The 22238-nt window shown below is 40.6% G+C and overlaps 1 protein-coding gene across 3 annotated transcripts in view; it reads left to right on the top strand.

Moving 5' to 3' along the window:
* GOLGA1 (golgin A1) overlaps positions 1-22238 on the top strand; it is a 41525-nt gene that overhangs the window by 6927 nt on the left and 12360 nt on the right. For 2 of the 3 annotated variants that reach the window (XM_081066537.1, XM_081066538.1), the window contains exons 5-15: positions 1652-1726; positions 2648-2745; positions 4608-4640; positions 6712-6840; positions 7150-7319; positions 7765-7876; positions 14556-14681; positions 16445-16540; positions 19062-19157; positions 20052-20201; positions 20735-20830. In XM_081066537.1, coding sequence (XP_080922663.1) covers positions 1652-1726; positions 2648-2745; positions 4608-4640; positions 6712-6840; positions 7150-7319; positions 7765-7876; positions 14556-14681; positions 16445-16540; positions 19062-19157; positions 20052-20201; positions 20735-20830 — 1181 coding nt within the window. The remainder of the gene's footprint in view (positions 1-1651; positions 1727-2647; positions 2746-4607; positions 4641-6711; positions 6841-7149; positions 7320-7764; positions 7877-14555; positions 14682-16444; positions 16541-19061; positions 19158-20051; positions 20202-20734; positions 20831-22238) is intronic. The other variant, XM_081066539.1, reaches the window with a different exon arrangement.

Genomic DNA, 22238 nt, shown 5'->3' with positions numbered 1-22238 from the left:
TGCTTTCGGTGCAGAGGGGTACAAGGTACCATTTACAGGGAATGGCCACTGGACGTTAGGCCCTGCAGCACTAGAGGGCCTCGGTGTTGCACTAGAGGGCTATGTTGCCACTTGTTACAGCTACACATCACCTATGTTAAGTGTCATTCTGGCCTTTGGGCCACTTTTCAGTAATATTTCTAACTTCAACACCTATGTATTATGGAAGCGGTAACTCTCATTATGTCTTTTGTATGCACTTTGTAGTTTATAGAACTGCCATTATATCCTTTGCCTGAGCAGGGCATGTTTATTAATGAGTTGTGAGTTCTTATCTTTCAAAATTTTGAAAGCTTCATCCTGGTAAGTGGTCAGTTGCTCTTGTGTTTTTGTCCCTTGGCTTTATGCCCATTTTATTGGAGTGAAAGCAGTAAACTACAAAATTCACCAAATCGTATGCGAAATATCTGTGTTTGTACAGTTACCAAAAGTCCATAGTATAGCTCACAGCCACAAAGTAGTTCATTATCTCATTTTGTCCTCACTATGGCCTTATTAGGCTTAGCGAGGTTAAGGTCACACAGGTAGTAGGTGGTAGAGCTGGGATCCAAATTCAGATTTGCTTGGTGCTGGAGTCTGTACTTTTAAATTACCATCTGCTTTGAACTTAATTGTTACCATCCTGTTACCCCTACCCTGAAAAATGTCAATAGCAAGTGAAATAACTTTACATTTGGTTAATGCTGTGGGGGAAGCTACAAAATAATATGTACCCTCCCGAGAACAGACAGAAGAATAGTTTGGGTTTAACTTATGTTAGAGAAGAAGAGACAGGGACGAGAACTGACATTTATTGAGCCCACTTAGGTTCTGGGTATTTTCCTGTAGGTCAGGATGAATAACAACAACAGTAGCAGCTACCTTTTATTGAGCAGTATGTGCCAGGTGCTTACAGCATATAAAACCTTAGTTTATTATTTAATACATTCTTTGAGGAAGGTACAATTAATCTCACTTGATAAATGAAGAAACTAATACTTAGGATCAATAATTTGCTTAAGAACTGACAGAGTTAGGATTTGAACTAAAGCCTGTCTACTTTTCCACGGTACCATACTATCTTTGGCACTCAGGTAATTCTGACTTTGACCTGAGATGGCAACTCAGTTTCTATGTAGAAAGGAAGCTGACTTTTCTAGAGCATAAAGTACTTTCACTGTATAGACAGTACTGTGGTAAGGTATTTGCTATTGCCCTAACCACTGTTACTCAGTTGTATGGACTGTAAGTGAGCTACTTAATGAGTCCCGTTTGATCCAGCCTGCTAAACCTGGAAGGGGAAATGAAAACTGAGATTTGAAACTAAGTAGTAAGATAATACTGGTTTTCATAGCAGAGCATTTCTAATGACCAGACCAGGCCCAATTCTTGTTCTTTATCAAGGCTAAATGAATCTGCCTGTTTGTATTCACCATTTACACCGTGAAGAGTTTGTACTGTACCTGTTTGCCTGTGTTGTTCATTGTTAACGGGAGGCTGTCTGTCTAGCTTTCCTTAACAGGAAAGGTTTTCATGCTGAGAAAATCATCATCATTTTCACTCATATTTTTAATTAACTTCCTTTCCTGATGTTTGTCCATTCCTGGTATGTGCGTCATCGTCCTCACCCAAGACTATGCTGAACAGGTCCGAAACTTGCAGAAGATAAAAGAGAAGCTTGAAATTGCATTAGAAAAACACCAGGATTGTATGTATTTTTTTTCCCTGTTTTTTTCAATCTTTTTAGGGTTTAGTTATTTAAAATGAAACAGTAGTGTATGACTAAGTTTGTCCTTTGTCATAGTGCAAATCTTTATTTTACAAGTAGTGTACAGTATGTCTTAATCAGGTTGATATAACTTGTTTGATATTTAGTAGCATACAACTTGTGTTTATGTTGACTTATGGTCATGCTTCTTAGATGGTTATTGTGTGTATCGGCTTCTCTCTGTCCAAATGACCATTTTATTGGCTGCTCTTAGATTTTAGTAAAACTTAGTGCCTGGCCTTTGGGCCTAGATTGGGAGACTTCGATTCTCATCATAGCTTCATTGCTGCTATGTTCAGTAACGGGGGGAAATCTCTGTCATCGCTCCTCCAACAATAGAGCATTTTGTTTAGTCTCACCGAAATCATACATTCTCCTTTGGGTTCAATCGAAGAAAGATACTAACAGAAGTGGAAATTTATTTTCTGTTGATATACTAACATTTTTTTAAAGGAAAACAAAGTGAAGGAAAGGGTTTTTTGTGTGTGTTGCTTTGTTTTGATTTTTGTTTTTAATTCTGGTAAGTGGGAAAGCCATCACTTAACAACAGCATTGTTGTTTTCTGGCAATTTACCTAACTCAGAGTTCTGTCATTCCTTTGAGCATCTCCTAAATGTATATGTTTGACTATTACAAAAAACAAAAACAACAGGAAACAAAGAAATAAGAAACTGTGATCTATTACTAAGGCCAAAAGATTCTGGGAAAGTCGAGGTGGATCAGATTTTTCCCAGTCTCAATTCACTTATGTGACCTTAGTCTTTTTTGTTAGGTAACAAATTGTAAAGTAATCACATGGGCTATTTGTCATGCTGTTTCTGAAATGTTTCCATATCTCAAATAGAGCCTCTTTGTTAACAGCTTCCATGAGGAAATTTCAAGAGCAGAATGAGACATTCCAAGCCAACAGAGCCAAAATGGCAGAAGGACTGGCTTTGGCATTAGCCAGAAAGGACCAGGTATTTAATATGTGACACTGCCTAAGACTGGTGGAAAGATTTCACTTACTGACATGATTTCAAAAACCATGACATTAACCTGGTAGAAAATATTTACAATCTAGGAGGAAAGGAATGCTATATAAGTTCTTTGAGATTTCAGTTGGCCTCAGGATGGGAAATTATCAAGAAAATGTATAGTTATAATCATGAAATGTGTCCAGAATGTGAGCGTATCATTCTACAACTAAGTAGCTTTGTGAAATGGAGAAGGGAAATACTGTATCCATAATCTGGTAGCACACCCCACAGTAAGGGAAAAGGTCTCTGTCCTGTAAAAACCTGTTTCAAAACCTAGACCCAAAACACTTGCCTTTTATAGTGGAGAAGATGCTATCTAGCTAGCATCATACATGATGACATAGTTGTCAACAGCTCTATTCTCCAATTTCTTCAATTCCAGCCAGCTAGGTAGGAGGGAATTTCTATAATCTCATTAGAACCATGCATCGAAAATGCTGAATGAATGACAATAAGAAATGAAAATAATGCTATTATGTGTTATCACAATAAAGTATATTTTGTTTAATGGCATGTTAAACTTAAGCATCAAGGTGTTATTACGATAATTCTGACTTATTAAGACAGGGTCACTATGATATTATGTTGCATTTAAGAAAATCTATAATTTACCTACAGTAGGTGGGGTGGTTGGTTGGTTGGTTTTTTAGTGTATAGTTGTCATCTAGGACATTACTAGTCAGAAAAAGATCATTCACCAATACTTAGTGAATATCTATGGTATGAGTGTATATAAATGAAGAAGTAACCTAAAATTGGTGGATTTGGATTTTAGGCACTTGAGATGTGGCCTTTTATACCATTGGATATTTTTCCCCCTATTGTATGATTTGTGTGTAAGGGACATAATCCCTTTAATTTATACCAGATGGCATAAAACATATTGGTAAAATCAAGATGAGAAGGAAAGTAATTATTAGGGGCTGCTGAAGACCCTCCCCTTCAGTAAATTAATTTCTTTTTTTTTCTTTTTTTTAAGGTTTTATTGGGGAAGGGGAACAGGACTTTATTGGGGAACAGTGTGTACTTCCAGGACTTTTTTTCCAGGTCAAGTTGTTGTCCTTTCAGTCTTAGTTGTGGAGGGCGCAGCTCAGCTCCAGGTCCAGTTGCCGTTTTCTAGTTGCAGAGGGCACAGCCCACCATCCCTTGCGGGAGTCAAACTGGCAACCTTGTGGTTGAGAGGACTCTCTCCAGCCAACTGAGCCATCCAGGAGCTCAGCGGCAGCTCAGCTCACGGTGCCGTGTTCAATCTTAGTTGCAGGGGGCGGAGCCCACCATCCCTTGTGGAACTCGAGGAGTTGAACTGGCAACCTTGTGGTTGAGAGCCCACTGGCCCATGTGGGAATTGAACCGGCAGCCTTCGGAGTTAGGAGCATGAAGCACTAACTGTCTGAGCTACCAGGCTGGCCCAGTAAATTAATTTCTAAACATCAACTGAAGAGTCACCAACTTGGCTGGTCCCAGCGACCCATTCCCAAGAAATTATAAGAGTAATCATGAAAAAACACTCAGGAATAAGCTGAAAAGCTGTATCAGAACAGCAGAGATAGCTTTGGGTGCTCTGCTCAGTAAAAATCTTCAGGCTTATGTTTGTGTTCTAGAATTTTATGCTAAGTTCATTTTCTTCTTTTAGGACTCTTGGTTTTTTAAATATTGAGCTAACTTCATGGGTTATTTTTTTTATTTGCTATTTTGTTTGGTTGGTGGGTTGCTTTGAGGGTGGGGGTAGGTTGTTTTGTTTTCTGAAAATCTTGATATTACTGATACTCTTCCCTGGAAACTGTACTTTTTTGTTGTTTTAGGAATGGTCAGAAAAAGTGGATCATCTTGAAAAGGTTAGTTCATCTGTATTTTTGTTTCGTTATGAATGTTGGCCTCTTTGGTGGGGCTTGGAAAATCGTTTCTCCAGTGCACTGATTGCTGTACCACTTCTTGGAAGCAGGGTACTGGATAATCAAACACTGACTTGAAAAGCTCTTGTCCTCCCCTTTGTTGGTGGGTATGCCCTCCCAATATACATGGACATATGTACTTTTCACCCTTCTCCTACCTTTGTCTGCGTACCTGAAGACTGATAGGCCCTGCATCAGTAGGGCTCCATTGCTTTCTGGCTTCTGATTGGGTTTCGCCAGTGGGGAACATGAAAAAAAACCTCTATGTGGAAGAAGAGTGTGTTCAGGGTGTTTATTCCCCCAGCCTTCTCCATATGGGATCCCTTCAGGTAGTTGTATCCATGGTCAAAGGTCACAGCTTCAGTGGGACTTTTGGTTTACCCTCTTGACATAGTTTCTCTCTCTGCGTTTCTTGTAACCTCTTCATCTCTTTGTCCCTTCATGCCCAACTGTTACTACCACTGTTAACTTTTCTCTTTTGGGTTTTCTTACCCTGCCCCACAACTTTGAAAAGTCCTTTTATTAAACTCTTCTCAAAATACCTAATTCAAGTCTGCCATCTGTTTCCTGCTAGGTCCCTGATTGACAGACACTCTGGTAACATTAGGAAGATTTTTGAGGAGGCCTTGGGGAAAGAGGGCATTTCTCCAGGCTCAGCATTGAGGAGATAAGAGAACCTCCTGGCTAGACTCAGATGAGAAAAATTGATTATTCTAGCACCATAGCTTGTCTAACACTGAATGCCTAATGTAATGTATTCCTGGCTCCCAGACATGAACAGGAAGATGACATTTCAAACCTACAATTAGAAACATATTTGAATTTAAAATAATCAGTAGTCAACGCCCTCAGGCCAAATTATATGCAGCAATCTTATTCATTCCTTGTTTTCATTGAGTACTCTTCATGGTAGAAAAATTATTTGTTAGATTGATATATTCAGTTGCAAAATATATTTACTGTTGATTTTATTAAACAGTTGAGTTTTATTATTGCTCCATTCTTGAGATAAAACATCAAGTTAAACCAGCGACTTTCTTTGTGTGTTCTGTAGAAATCTGATTATTAAATCAGAATTCTTTAACACGTTTATATAAGAAAAAAATTACAGAAAAGTCAGTCTATCGCCCGAAGAAGCATGTGTCTAAAAAAAGGCTCCCAACATGGTGTTAATAGTGGTCTTTTTAAATATGGTGTATGAGTCATATTAAAGTTTTCTTATGCTCTTGCAATTATAGCAGTTGAAATTCTCATTGGACTATTTTTTTATCTTTTAAAATTATGGTAAAGGGGGATCCATATAGGACTGAACTAAATAAAACCTACTTTAGTTCACTAAGGAGATTGTTCTCTTTCCCCCTCACCCCACAAAGGAGTGTTGGGAAATATTTTAGACCAGGAAAGAGTAATGACACACCTATGTAGGTCTTTGAAGCCACTGTGGTTTTTGGAAATGTTATTTTTAGACTTTTTAAATTTCTTCTCATTCAAGAATTGGAAATTGCAACAGCAGGGTTTGTTCTTATGAGAATCCTCTCGGGAAGCTAAGTAAATTGTAACCTGCTGACACCAGTCATGTCTACTTTTTGTTGACTTGCTACCTGAACTTGTTAACTGAACTCAGTTCTATTATACTTAAGCGCATCTAATTTTTTAAGGGCATTCAGTTGTACTCCAGTTATTCATGTTATTTAGCCAGTTGAGTCTGTCACTGAGAATAGACATGTAAAATGTTTATCTGGAATTGCTAATCAAATTTAAGACTTTAAAGTGTTAAGTAATTGTTGCTCTTATTCCCCTTATTCACAACTATCATTTAAAACATATTTATTTTTAACTTAAAGAATTTGTAGATAATACCATATTGGTCATATTACTGTACAGCTTCCTGTTATCAATGTATTATTGTCTACTGACAAGAGATTTCCTTAAGATTTTTCTTTATTAAGACTTCGGCTTACATAATATGGTTTCTAATGAGTTGCCTGAGTTGATGTCATCTTCTTCCAAACAGGAAAAAAGGTTTCTGACAGCTCAATTACAGGAAATAAAGAACCAGAGTCTGAATCTTTTCCAAAGACGAGATGAAATGGATGAATTAGAGGGGTTCCAGCAGCAGGAACTAAGTAAAGTAAAGCACATGGTGCGCATTTTTGTTTTAGTAGCTAAATGCTGAATAGATTATTAATGATTCTGAGTTGCTAGTCATCACTCTGTAAGTGCTGATAAACATGCCCCAGTAGTCTTTGATATTAATCACACTCATATGTTTTTCAGTTTATTAAAGTGGAAGAGTTCTGTTTGAAATCTGTTTCTTTTTCTTTTATTTCTGTTTAACTACTGGGCCACTTAAAAGCTCACAAAAATGTTATAAAAGTTTCTCTTATTGGTCCATATTTTTTAAAATTATATTTCTTAGTAGTGGCTCAATGAAACTTTATCTTTACATCAGCTTTTAAAAAAAGAAGAAAGTTTGGGGAAAATGGAGCAAGAGTTGGAGGCACGAATCAGAGAACTTAGTCACACTCAGGAGGAGTTGATGACTTCCAATCAGATGTCATCAGACTTAAGGCAGAAGCTAGAAGAATTGCAGAGACACTACTCAGCGCTGGAAGAGCAGAGGTTCTTGCTTGGTCTGTGGGGCCCCTGAGAAGCGGTGTTCGTGTAACCCTGGCTATGGCCCACCCCACTTTTCCCCATTGCTCATTGCAGCACTTTCCATCTCAGCTCTGACAAAGGCTTCTGGGCTTGTCCTTACCTGCCTAGGGCTCAGGATGCCCCCACACCCTTCACCTGCCTAAGCTCAGAACCCCTCCAACCCCGCTGAGCAATTCATTGTTTTAGTTTCTGAGCCAAAGGCAGATCGGGATTTCTTGCTTAAACCTGGGTGGAGTTTTTCTCTTTGGGCTTCTGCTTCAGAGAGCCAAGGAGTCTTCTCCAATGATAACCTTCACTTGACTAATGTCTGCAGCCCTGATATGCAAAGAACCATCTGTATTTTTCCTGTGGAAGACTGTCTTAGATGAGATATCCAAATTTGTTCATTGTCTGCTTTCTTCCAATGAAGAGATCATATGACAGCTTCAAAAACAGGTGCAGAAAATAAGATCACAGCCCTGGAGCAAAAGGAACAAGAGCTCCAAGCATTTATTCAGCAGCTTTCCATTGATCTGCAGAAGGTAAGGAAGCAAAGTGCTAGGAGTGGACCCAGGTTCCTAGGATTCATGAATGGGGTGAAAACTAATTCTCTTAGAAATTTCCGCCTCAGGAGGGCTACTGAAACTTGTTTTTCATGCAGTCACATTGCGCCAGTTCCTGGTCTAGCCAGGCTGCATTCAGATGGAAGTGTCCATGCAGCTGAACAAGGGTTGCATAAAAGAAGAGATCACTATTTTACTGACGGGAATTCTCAAAGCACACCATTTGATCTCAAATATATGTTAAAATACTACACGATGGACCCTGAGCATAAGAAAACATAACACTCCTGGTTGATGTGGCCCACGTTGTACCTTTGACATACCTGGGTCTGATCTGATTTGTTCAAAAGCACAAAAGTTCACCATTACAATTCACTTTTTTATTTGGCCACGTACGTTTGTTGGCCTCCTAGGCATGTGCTAAATTCTTATAATATAATGAACAATAATATTATTGACTGTAGTGTTTTTCAGTGGTATGTTTCTTATCACCATTTTGAGCAGAGCAATTTGTATTCTGTGACTGTCCCTTGCACTGCAGGACATTTAGCTTTCCTGGAGGTACCATGAATCCTACCTTCATCCCTTCAGAATAACTAATCTCAAGTGCAAGGAAGGCTTATAGCATCATTACAGGACAGTAAGATTTGTGTAAATGGAAGTCTGTATACCCCTTCAGCTAAGTTATTGGCATACTTCAGATACCTAAATGGAAACTAAGAGAGGTTATATACCATGTTCAAAGTTATACAGTGATAGAGCTGGATTCTAACCCAGGTCTTACTCCAAAACTCATGTTTGTTCTACAGAGCTTTTTGTCTCATAACAAGGAGCACTCAGTAAATAGATCTTACACAGATAAATGACTGTGATACAAGGTCGCTACCCTCAACAAACCGAAAATCTAGACACATACAGTATTTTCTTTCAGAGGCTTACAGTTTTGTTATGGAACTCAAATCTCCTGTGACCACAAGAAAAATTCACAACTCAACAATTCCCAAATAGAGTTTTCAAATTCAAAAGGTATGCCATACAGAGAGTGCATTTCCAGCATAGGAGTTAAGAAACTCTTCCTGGAGGAACTGGAATTTCAAGGATGGTAAGGACAGCAGCAGGGAGAGAAGGCAAAAGGGTACAGAATACATTTGGGGGTGGGGCTGGAGGGAATAACAGACACAAATTTTGGGATTTGAGGGACCCTTTGATGTCAATTAGAACCGTCCCTCCATTTTATAATTGGAAAAATTGTCCACTCTGGTTATACTAAGTTCCCTCATTCATTCTAAAAATATGATTTGAGCTTTCCTATGTATTAGAAATACCATGGTGAACAAAACAGATACCGCCTTTGCCTTTGTGGAACTTATAGTCTAGAGAGGAAATCAGACATTAATCAATAATCACATAAATATGGAAGGACAAACTGTTTTATATGTGCTGTGAAGGGAAACTACAGGAAGCTGTGAGATCCTGGAAGAGGGCATCAGATCTGATCTAGCCTTGGAGTCACTGATCACCTCCAGGAAGTAGCACCTGAGAAAACTGCTGAGGCTGAAGGGAAAGGGATGATGGTAAAGAATTTCAAGCTGGAGAAACAAAGAATAGAAACTCTGAGGCAATAAACGGATTAGCACATTCAAGGATCTGGAAGAAGGAACTGGAAGGGTGGCAAACAAAGTAAGGGAGAAGAATGGATCTCTGGCTCTTAGGAGACATTAGGAACATTGAAAGGATTTCCAGTTAGGAAGCTCTTGGGGTTGTCCAGGCATAAGATGGTGGCTTTGACAAGAGTGGTGGGAAAGATAATGGGGGAGTAGACAAATTTAAGAAATAGTGAGGGGACTGAGCCATTTGCTAATGGAATTGATATAGGAAGGGAACAAGAAAAAGGGAGGTGTAATGGATGATTTCTGGGTTCCTGGCTTAACTCAGTGGCTGATACTGCCAATCACCAGGCTAAGGGAGTGCCGGAGGAAGAGCAGTTTATTAGGAAGATCAGGAGTTTGCAGTCCGTTTTTTGTTGTTGTTCTTTTTTACGTTGAATAGATATAAAATATTCGTAAAATATAAGGAAGGCAGAGAGTATGATAAGGCAGTGAGCCCTCATGTAGCTACCTGCCAGGTAAAGAAAAAGAATGATATGTTCATTGTTGAGGTTCCCGTGTGCCCTTCATTATCCCATCTCTTTTTCCTTTGTAAGTAAGCACTACCCAGAAATTTTTCCATTTCCTTGCGTTGCTTTATAATTTCATCATATTTTATCCCTAAACAGTATCTTTCATTTCTCATGCTTGTCAACATTATATAAATGAAATCATGCTGTAGGTTTTCTTCGAAAACTAGCTTTTTGTGCTTAACATTGTATTCCTGAAAAGCATTCACATGGACACATGCAGCTATCGTTTATTCTTTTCTAAACTGTACAGTATGGAGACACTAGAATGTGTTTATCCATTCCATTGATAGTGGACATTAGGGTTTTTCTGGCCTTTTCCTTTTGCAAACAAGACTGCTATGAGCTTCCATCTACCTGTGCAAGAGTTATTCTAGGGGATATTTAGATATGAAAAGTTTGAGTCAAAAGTAGGTACTTTTCAGCTTCACTAGGTAACGCCCAGTTTTTTCCCCATAGTATCTGTAGTAATTTTTATACACTCTCAACAGCAGCGTATAGGAGTTTGGGTTCTGCTTTTTTACCAACATGACATATTGTCAGACTTTTAATTTTTGCCAATCTGATAAGTATGAAATATTATCTCACCATGAATTTAATTTGCTTTCCCCAGATCACTAATGAAGTTGAGCATCTTGTTCTGTGTTCATCAGTCATTTATGCTGTTCTGTGAAGTGCTGGTTCACATCTTTTGCCTATTTTCAATGACATTCTGTCTTTTTCTCATTAATTACAGAAATTCTTTATATATGTCCTGGCTACCATGTTCCTTTGTCAGTTATATGGGTTGCAGATGTCTTCTCTCTGTTTTGGGCTTGTCTTCACACTATTTATGGTGTCTTCTGATGAACATATGCTGTTATTTTTAGTGCAGTTGAATTTATTATTTTCCATGAAGCTTATGCTTTTGTCTTTTTAAAGAAATCTTTCCTTACTCAGGATCATAACATTATTCTCCTGTTATCCAAAAGTTACACAGTTTTTGCCTTTTATGTTCAAGTCTTTAATATGCCTAAAATGAGATTTGGATGCGGGAAAGGGATCTGTATCCTATTTGTTTAAATTGTTTTGGTACCATTTATTGACAAATCTGTTCTCACTGATCTGCAACGCCAGCTGTGTCACAATTCAGTTTTCCGTACTTATGTGGAACCACACCTGGGCTTTGGGGGTATGCTGCGGCAGTGTTTGCACAATACGATGCAGTCATTGCCTTACTGACCGTGGTATTAGGGTAAGTCCTGGTGTCTGATAAGTCTCCTTGTCTGATACTTCTCAGGAGTATCTTGAATAGTCTTGGCCTGTGGATCCTCTACAGAGCAGCTTGGCAAACTCAAAACACTTGTTGAGATGGTAATTGGAATTGCATTGACTCTGTAGATGCATTTGGGGAGCATTGGTGGTTTCATGATGGGAGTTTTCTTATCCAAAAGCATGGTCTCTTTCTCTCCAGATATTCAGTGTTGCTATTTTTTTTAATGACTCAATAAGGGTCTTTTCTCCATAAAAGTTTATCTGTTGTTAAATTTATTCCTGCTTTATTTCTTTTTACACCAATTCTTAATTGTGTCATTTTAAAAATTACTTTTTGTGTTTGTTGCTGGCATATAGACATACTATTATTTTTACATATTGGTTTTTTGGGGTTTTTTTGCACAATGTAACTCCTTATTAAGCTTGACAATGAATCTATAGGGTCTTTGAGTTTTTTAAATAATAATCATATCATCTGAATAATGATAGTTTTTGTTCCTTTTTTTCTAATTCTATACCTTTTTTTTTCTTTGCTTTATTCTCTTGGGTTGTTTTCTTATTGTTGAGTTTTAAGAATTTCTTTTGTATTTTGGACAACAGTCCCTTATCAAATGTGTCTTTTGCAAATATTTTCTCCTAGTCTGTAGCTGACTTCTCATTCTCTTAACATCATCTTATGCAGAGCAGACATTTCTAATTTTGATGAAATCCAGGTTATCAATTATTTGTTTCACAGATCGTGTCTTAGGTGTTATGTTTAACAAGTCATTGTCATACTCAAGGTAGTCTAGGTTTTCTCCTATGGTGTCTTTGCAGAATTTCAGTTTTTAGTTTTACATTTAGGTCCATGGTCCATTTTGAGTTAATTTTTATGAGATGTGTAAAGTCTGTATCTAGATTCATTTTTTTGCACATGGATGCCTAGTTGTTACAGCACCATTTGTTGAAGAAGTTATTTTTGCTCTATTGTATTGCCTTTGCTCCTTTATCAAAGAAGAATTGACTATATTTAGGGGATCTATTTCTGCACTCTCTATTCAATCCCATTGATCTATTTGTCTATTCTTTTGCCAGTGCCACGTTGTCTTGGTTACTGTAGCTTTATAGTAAGTCTTGAAGTTGGATAGCATCAGTCCTTTGACTTCGTTCTTCTCCTTCAATATTGTGTTGGCTATTCTGGGTGCCTCTTCATATAAACTTTAGAATTAGTTTGTCAATATCCATAAACTAAGTTGCTGGGATTTTTATTGGGATTGCATTAAATCTATAGAGCAAGTTGGGAGGAACTGACATCTTGACATATTGAGTCTTCCTATCCATAAACAAGGATATCTTTCCATTTATTTATTTATTTTAATTTCATTTATCAAAGTTTTGTAGTTTTCCTCGTATGGATATTGAACATATTTTGTTAGATTTATACCTACGTATTTCATTTTTGAGAGTCTTAATGTAAATCGGTGGTGGTGGGTTGGGCCTTAATTTCAAATTCCATTTGTTGATTGTTGGTATATAGGAAAGCAACTGACTTTTGTATATTAACCTTGTGCCCTGCAACCTTGCTGTAATTATTTATAGGTCTGGGAGATTTTTGTCAGCTCATTTGGATTTTCTACATAGACGATCATCTCATCTGCAGACAAAGACAGCTTTTATGCTTTCCTTTTATTTATTTTTCTTGCCTTATTGCATTTCTATATACCTTTTATTTCCTTTTCTTGCCTTATTGCATTAACAAGGACTTCTAGTACAGTGTTAAAAAGGAATGGTAAGAAGGGACATCCTTGCCTTGTACCTGATCTTAGTGTAAAAGCTTTGAGTTTTCTCACCATTAAGTGTGATGTCAGCTGTAACACATTAGGTGCTGAGGGCCTGAAGGAAAGCCACCAGAGTGGAGAGGAGGACTCCATGTGGGATGTGTTACACAAGACAATTACATGGAAATTGACGACTGATTCTTCTTCTGTCCCTAACTCTGCCTGACAGTGACTTGTATAAGATTAGTTAGTTCTTTTGGTTTTCACTGAAAATGGTCGCCTATATCTTTCAAGTTCAGGTTGATATGTTGTAGAACAAGTACAGGCTTTGATCCGGAAAACCTGGGTTTGAATCCTTAATCTATCACTAAGGTGTGTGATAGATTTGGGGGCTAGATAGCTAGATAGATAGCTTTTGGGCTAGACCCTCAACTTCAGTTTCCTTGTAAATGAACACGGTGAAGGCTGGTTGTAAGGACTTGAGAAAACAGGAAGTGCTTACACATACTCTGCAAACTATAGCTGCTGTTGCTGCTATACCATGGGATTATAATTATTGCTATCACTGTTATTAATATTATTAGTAAGAGACCCGTAAAAGTGGGTCAACATGGCCAAAACTTTGTTTTTCCTTCCTGTCAAACTCCCTGTCCCGTTTGTGTTCCCTGCCTTGCATAATGTTACCATTTATCCCATCCCAACCCACCACTACCATCATAGTTAAAGAGATAGACTCAAGTCAATAGGTCAGCAGCTATAGGTTTGGGGCTAAGGTAGGAGGTGCACAGCAGCTCTGTTGTCCCTGTGCTGTGAGCCAGAGTGTATTCCATCACTTGTTTTACAAGACCAGTGCTCTAACCCCTGAGCTACGGAGCCACCATCATTTGTTTTCAAAGTTCTCTGTTCGGTGTTAAGGCAGCTACATTGTCACTGTTACTGCTTCATCCAGCCCACATTTTCGGTTCCAAGAGCGTTGTTCCATAGGTCATTGTAGGGCTAGCTGAGAGTTTCTTAAGTGAGGTTACCTCTGCTGGATTTGGGCATCTGGGGTAAAGACATAGGTCCTGTTGGACTGGATGAGTAGGATTAAACACATGCTTAATGAGAGTGGGAGGAGAGGCATTCCTTTGGATCGTCACAATCCAGTCTAGTTATTTTAGAGAGGAGGAGCATCTTCCCAGGGTTCTGGCTCGATTCTACAGAGGTAATAGCATGGTTCCTTCCCACATTGTCAGTTGCTTAAATTAGGGCAAGCGTTTTCTTCTTGCTGGACTAGGTCTGAACTAGATGCCTCAGTGCTAGATTCTGATTTTTTATCTTCTGTGTCCCATTTTCAGGGAAGATTTCCTGGCTGCGTGTTCTTCTAGGATGCAGTTGAGAACAATGTCAGGCAAACACGATGATCCTAGAGGAGACAGGAAGGGAGGGAGAGACAGTTTTTAGTGTAATGTAATCTCTGCTTTCCCTGCAGCTCACTGCTGAAACTGAAGAGAAAGAAAAACTCATCACACATTTGCAAGAGAAAGTCGCATCCTTAGAGAAGAGACTGGAGCAGAATTTATCAGGAGAAGAACATGTGCAGGAACTCCTGAGAGAGGTAACGAGCTCTCTTTGGGCCAGTCAGTGCTTGGAGAAGTAGATCTCATAAAATCCTAGAGTTTCAGAGCCAGAGAGTCTGCAAACAACATGGTGAGAAGAGCACTCCCTCCGACTTCTGATTGTCCTGTTTACTACTGAAACAGCCTTCTGTCACCTGTGTGTGACATGTTTTCCTCAGGGAAAGGGAAAGCCTTATTCAGAGATGCATATGAACGAATAGCATCCTGGTCACCAATGAACCCCACCTGGTGATTGACTTCACTAGAGCTGTCTTGTCTTGCTGCTCTGCTCTCCTCCGACCTTTTCCACTTTGCATTGGCCAAGGAAAATAGTTACCATCCGCCTTTGGCTTGAGCAAGAATTGCCTTGGGCAGCAAGTGCAGTCTCCTTAGCTGAGGGAGGCTATTGAGCAGACTGACCTTTCACCCAGTGGTGTAGCTGGACTTGCTTTCTCATCAGGTCTGAGCTCATTGTCTCCCCACATTCTGTTCCTCCTCCTCTTGGTAAACCAACGATTGGCCTCACTGTGACAAAGGTGACAAAGCCAAGGCCTTGGGCCTGGATTAGATCCTCACTGTCGTTAACTAGTTTCAACTAAATGTCTCTGTCTCCACTGCCGCTGTTATACTTTATGGCTTCCAGAAACTCTAGCCTAGTCCATATTAGAAGTCTCCAGACTGGCCTACTCAGCATCAGTCTGTCCTCCTTCGCCCTCTGACACCTCCACACTCACTACCAAGCTGATCTTCCTAAACTTAAAGATCTACAAGATCTCCTACAATCTGCCATGAGTATCATGTGGGCGCTAGGGTATTAATTGATTTCTAGAACCAGACTACCTAGGTTGTATCTCACCTCTTCTTTTACTAGTTTGTGACTTAGAGCAAGTTATGTAGTCTCTGTGTTTATTTTTTCCTCTGTAAAATAGGGTTAATAATTGGATCAAATGCATATAATTGTTATTAGGATTAAATGAGTTACGATATGTAAAATACTTAGAATGAGGCCTAGAACATTGTAGGGTCTCAATATATTTCAGCTATTAATAATACAAGGATTATTATTGTGCATCAACATTATTTTAAAGTTGAGTGTGCATTGGAGTTACTTGGGGAGTTTGTTTAAAGTACATACGAACTCTAGCCCTACCCTCAGAAATTCTGATTTCAGTAGGCCTGGAGTAAGGCCTCAAGTTTAACAACCACTCCCCCAGGTAAGTTGTAATGCCCGTGTTTAGACAACCCCTGTTCGAAAAATACTGTCTATAGAATTAAATTCAGGCTTCTTTCTGCAGCCTAAAAAGCTTCTCATGATCTGGTCCTTTTACTTGACTTGCTAGTCTTGTTGACCTGACCTCACTATCACTTTAGCATTTGGCAAGTTGTAGCTCCCCGAATGTCCCAGGCTGTTTAACACCTTCACTGGTCATCCCTCTGTCTGTGTGCTCCCCCAGCCCCTGGCCACCTGTTGATTATGAAGCCTCTCACTTGCCTGAGGCCGTATCTCCTGCTTTTTGCCCCTTCTTTGTGGGCACCATTGCACTGTATTATGTAATTTTTTTGTTAGTTTTTTGCCCTAGCCTCAAGGTAAAAGGACTGTGTCAAACTTACCTGTGAACCCTTTATAATTGGGCATTTTAATTAGCTGTCTTTTTAATGTATTTGTGTCCCTTAAGCCTTACACAAATCATAGTATGCTGTAGATACCAGTAAATATTTATTCAATGGAGAAATGATTATTTTCTTTTCTTTCAATTTACAGAAAACAGTTGCTGAGCAGAATTTGGAGGATACCAGACAGCAGCTCTTGGCAGCCAGAAGCAGCCAGGCCAAGGCCACGGACATCCTGGAAACTCGGGTACTGACCTCACTCCCAGTGACGGCAGTGTCTGGGTGGTAACCTGCTTGAATGGCATGGTTGTGGCCCAGTGTCCCTGCATCAGAGGTTTTCTTTCAAAGGGAGTACTTTTTGGACCTTACTTATCTAGGGCTGGATTACTCATTTTCTTCATCCTTGCCATATTACCATCATGGTTCCACACAAAGTTGTCCTCTTATTTGTTATTCCCTTTTCTCCCCATTCCTTTTCCTCCCATAGGAAACCACTCTAATGTGGTTAATAGAGATCCTTCCATTGTTGGGTTGTCCTAAAATAGATGGCGTTGTTTTGTGTGCGTGTGTATCATGTAAATGATACAGGTATGCATGTGTCTTCCCTGTTACTTTCCACTGCTCCATCTTCTGTGTCCACTTCTTTGTACTTACCTGCCCTCCTTTGTAGTTGTCTACTAGATGGTAGACATCCTGATTGCCTTCTTTCTGTCACCACAGATTACATTGCAGCTAACCTCCTTGTCGCTGTCGCCTTAAGGAGGAGAGAGCTGCATAGGACCTACCGTGCCTAAATAGGACGGAGATGTTCTCAGCAGGGCTGCACCTGGCCCTACTCCCCCAGCATGCACGAGGATTCCTGTATCTGGCATTTCCCAGCCTTTTCATCTCGTGGACAGTTTAATGAATGTGAAGCCGTGGAAGGAGCAAAGGATCTCTGTGGGCCACTTTAATAGCAGCACTCATCCCGTTCCTGAGGGCTCTACCCCTATGACCTAAACACCTCCTAAAGGCCCTATATTCTGTTACCATCACATCAGGCATTAGGGTTTCAGCATATGAATTTGGGGGACAACACAGACTTGCAGACCATAGCAGATTTAGCTCATTTGAAAAATCTTTCTCATTTCCTGATAAATATATTTTAAGGTTTATTTTTCTCTAAATACAACTTTGTTTTATTGTAATTCCATTCTATTTCTGAATATCCATTTTTTTATTGTGGTAAAATATACATAACTTAAAATTTACCATTTTAATCGTTTCTAGATGTACAATTCAGTGGCATTAAATACATTCACGTTGTGCAACCATCACCACCATCTATCTTCAGAACTTTCTTATCTTCTCAGACTGAAATTCTGTATCCATTGAAACAATGACTTCCCATCCTCTCCTCCCCCCAACCCCTAGCAATTGCCTTTCTACTTTCTTTCTCTATACCTCGGATTAATGGAATCATGCCATATTTCATCCTGTTGTGACTGGCTTATTTCACTTAGCATAATGTCCTGAAGGTTTATCCATGTTGTAGCATGTTTCAGAATTTTGTTCCATTGTATATATATACCACGTTTTGTTTATCCTTTCATTTGTTGATGGACATTTGGGTTGTTTCTACCTTTCGGCTATTGTGAATAGCGCTACTTGAACATTAACGTAGCACAATGAACATGGTTTTGTGTGAGTTCACACTTTCATTTCTCTTACGTGTATACCTAGGAGTGGAATGCCAGGTCATATGGTAACTCTGTACTTCACCTTTTGAGGATCTGAAATCTTTCTGGAGTTTTACTTCTAACTGGGACTTGGGTAGATATTTTCTGAACCTGGAAGTTTAAAAATTTAGGTTTCAGTCCTTACTCTACCACTAATAAAATTGATGGTCATGGACAAGTAACAGTACCGGTCTCCTCTATGGAAGTACTCCCACTGTTCTGATGGGGTTGTTTTAGTTAGATCATGTGATGTGAATGTATCTGAAGAACCATGAGACCTAAAAACATCCTCTCTCATTGGGTACCTACCTGTCCTTGACAAAGCTGCAACCTTCTTTGTGCTTATGTCTTAATAATAAAGTTCCCCAAGGGCAGACCTTATTCCACAAACAAGAGGACTTTATCGGAGAAATTGGCAAAAATAGCTTGAGTCAGATAAAAATGCCTGACTGGAGAGTCATGTCTAGCTAAGTGCTGGACAATATGTTGTCATCTTGTCCCCTGGGCCAGCTTCGTGTCCTAGTGCGGGGCTAGGTACATAGCCAGACTTGGTCGATATTTGTGGAATGAAGGAAACCAGTTTGTGTCATAGCAGTAATCCTACCTCTGGGAATCTATCCTAAGGAAGTGGTTCAAACAAGGTCAAAAAATTTTGCATAGTGATGTTAATTGCTGTGTTATTTTTAATGGCAAAATAGAAAACAAATGCCAGCACATTAGGCAGTGGTACAATAAATTCTGAAACATTCTTTGAGAAAATCTAAGGTCTGTAGACTACATGGAAACAAAGAAGGAAACTTGAATGAGGAAGAAAAATACAAAGTTTTGTTAGAATTGTATACAAAGTTATTTTTAAAAAGTCATAGAAATAGGCTGGAAGAAAATCCATTAGAATGATAGTGTTTTATAATGGTAGACTTATGGACATCTTTTTCTAATTTAAAAATTTTCTGTAATGTACCTGATTCATGATTTAAATGGGTTTTTAAAGCCCTTTGTTTTTACTCTTCGGCTTCTATTGAAAGAAAGAATGCTTCTGTTTCCCCGCAGGTGAAAGAGCTAGAGCAGAACCTGCGGGCCTCTGAGGAGAAGCTGCAGCACAGCAATGAGGTGGTGACAGCTCAGGAAGCTCAGATTCAGGCGCTTGTAAGTGCTGTTTGTGGGGGCTGTGTTTTAGGCCCCTGAGGCTTTCCCTCTGTGCCTTCGGAGATGTGCAGACTCACTCCCAACTTCTGGAATGTGACCTGGACCTGACTTCAGATACTGTTGCTGTGCTGGATATGAGCAGCTGCGGGTAGAGGGAGTCAGGACTTGCTGGAGGGTCTGAGTTACCCAGGGCTGTAGTGACTGGCCGATTCCCACCTGCCCGCTGGCCGCAGGGCCCAGCCTCGTGGTGGGACGGTTAGAGGTGATAGTCAAACCTCAGCTTGCACCCGGCTGTGGGGAGAAGATGGCAAGGGCGTGGCCAGTCATCACAGCCTCAAGAGGGGTGTTGAGTGAGAAACCAGAGAAATAGAAATGGCATTCCTTGCATGTTTGCCATGTCCCAGGCACTGTGCTAAGTGAGTAGTCTGTATGTGTTTTCATTTAGTTCTTGCAGCAGACTCAGGAGGTATGTCGTGTTATCCTTATTCTCTAGAGGAAGAAGGCTCAGAAAGACCGGGTCACTAGGCCACGGTCTCCCAGCTAGTAAATGGCAGAACCCGCATCCTTCTCAGGTCAAAGCCCTATTCTTCATCATGGTGTTATGCTGCCTCCCAGGGGAAGGCCCTAGCCATAGACGGCAGCACGGAGTCGGGTGAAGGAGGGCTGGTGCCCAGAGCTGTACCCCCAGCAGCACAACCAATCCCAGACTCCAGCTCCTGAGCAGGCCAGGGCCCAGGGCAATAGGCAGAGCCTGCAGGCAGGGACCTCAGCAGCGCCCAGGCTGGGGAAGGTCAGGAAAGAGTTTTTCCTATCGGACACCCATCTTTGGATCACTGAGAAACAGAATAAGACCCCTGCTGTCAGCATGAATGCTGTCCTCTGGTCCCCCCGCAGGCTGCTGCAGACAAGGAGAGCAACCGAGCACAGCAGCAGGCCCTCGCTCTGCAGCAGCAGTGTACAACGCGCGTCCACACACTGGAGGCCCAGCTCGCTGCCCTCGAGAGAGCTCGGGCGGCCGACCAGACAGCTGCTGCGCATGAGGTGGTAAGTGAGGAAAGGAATGGGAGGGCTGGTGAGCACTAGGTTCGTGCGTAGCGGGGCTACCAAGGAGTTTGACAAGAAGATCAGCCCCCTTCTGCACGAGGAACCACTTTTTGGAGCAGTTTTTATCATTCCAAGAAGACACCTGCTCAGGAGACTAGATGTAAAAAGGCTGCTTTTTAGGAAAACCCCAAACAGGTGGCTTTTCTTTTTCCTTGGGCTGCACAGGGACTTCCTGACCAGTCCCATCGCTTCTTCCCACTGTCTTTCTAAAATTTCTATTGTTCTTCCCTAATGGCTCCTCCCTTTCCTTGGTCTCTCCCTGTGCCACAGTCTTCAGAATAAGGTGCCGATTTCTTCTTGTGAGGAGTTCGTCAGGTGCTTCTCCCCAACCCCATTCTCATCTCCCAACCCTGCAGTGACCAAAAGGGAGGGAGGCATTTTGAAAGGTTCCATGTCAGAGAGAGAGAGAATGGTGCCCAGAGGAAATATGGTAAGGATCCTTTCGTTCTATATATGCTTTTCTCAATTTGCAGAGAGAGCTGGAGCAAGAAAATACAGCCCTTAAGGAAAGTAAGAATGAATGTGAACATTCTTTACAACATCACCAACTTGAATTAAAGAAGCTAAAGGTATTATATTTATCTAACTTATTCAGAGTTTCACAAGAGTGTCCAGGTCTTGTACTTGGAGAGGGAGTAGAACTAGCATTTGTTCAATAGTTCTGTTTGTGTCTGGTAGAAATTGTCACCTCATTAAGTGCTCTCAGTGATCCAAGATGGTAGGAAGAATTGTGCTCATTTTGCAATTAATGTCATTGAGGTTCCAAGTATAAGTAATTTGTCCGAGTAGTTATTAGAGGTGGTGCTGGTCTGGCTTTTCACTCCACCACACAGGCCCAGCTGTCCCTGTGTCGTCGTCAACAGCTGTCTGAAGGAATGGTGCCTTAGCACCACTGTTGGTGTGCCTAGTGAGACTCGTGAAGCAAGGCTCCAACGGTCATAAGGACTTTGTTTATATCAGGGACCATGTACACAAATGAGGAAACAACCTGCTGGATTGCTACCCTGTCCCTTCTGAGAACTTGGTGTTTCATCACACGCTGCTCCCCTTGTTTCCTGGGTGTAACTGGATGTGGAGGAAAGAGATTCTGCCATTGTCGTATCGGCCTCCAGCCTCCCCAGTCCCTTTCGTAGCAGATGCTGGGTCACTGCAGGACTTGCCCAGCTTGGTCGTGACACACAGATCTTGTGGCTCCTTTGGCCAAGGTCTTGTCTGAGAACACCCCTAGCTGAGGGCCTGTACTGAGTGAGCGTTCAGGAACAGTTTGCTGCTGAGTTCTGTGGGTGCTGATGCAGTAGTGCTCTATGTGGGAAGCAGGCGGTTTTTTTCATGCATTCCTTCAAGCATTTGTGTACCTGTAGGCACCATTGTAGGTGCTGGGATGTGGCAATGAGCAAGATAGGCAAAAGTTCCCTCCCATGGAGCTTGTAACTAGAGGCAATAAGGAGTGGTAAGTAGTCATAAATGTTATGAAGAAAATAAAGAGGGTGAAAGACAGAGAGCAGGGAGGAGAGGGCTCTTAAATATGGAGGTTAGGGCAGACTTGAATGATACTTGAGCAAAAGCTCTGAATAATGAGAAGGGGCCAGCAATGAGAATGTTTGCGGAAGCAATATTCCAGACAGAAGAAATAGCAAATAGAAAAGCTCTGAGGTGGAAAAAGCTTGGTCTGTTCAGAGAACAGCACAAAGGCCAGTGTGGCTGCCTAGTGGACTGGGGAAGAACAGTGATGGACAGGAGGGAGGCAGGGAAGGCTCTAAGCAGAGAAGTGTTGTGAGAAGTTTTGTTTTAAAAGGCTTACTCTGGGTCTGTGTGGGGAATGTTCTGTAAGGAGGCAAGTACAGAAGCAGGAAGAGCTGTTCGGAGGCTCAGCTAGTAATGTCCTTTCTATGTTTAAGATATAAAAGCAAAACTGAAAATTTCAGGTGAGATTTGGAAACTATAATAAAAGAGGGCAATTTTGAAAAGAAATCAAAT

The sequence above is a fragment of the Rhinolophus hipposideros genome, assembly GCF_964194185.1.
Source record: "Rhinolophus hipposideros genome assembly, chromosome: 11".
Classification (NCBI taxonomy): domain Eukaryota; kingdom Metazoa; phylum Chordata; class Mammalia; order Chiroptera; family Rhinolophidae; genus Rhinolophus; species Rhinolophus hipposideros.
This window is presented reverse-complemented; position numbering and strand designations above follow the sequence as displayed.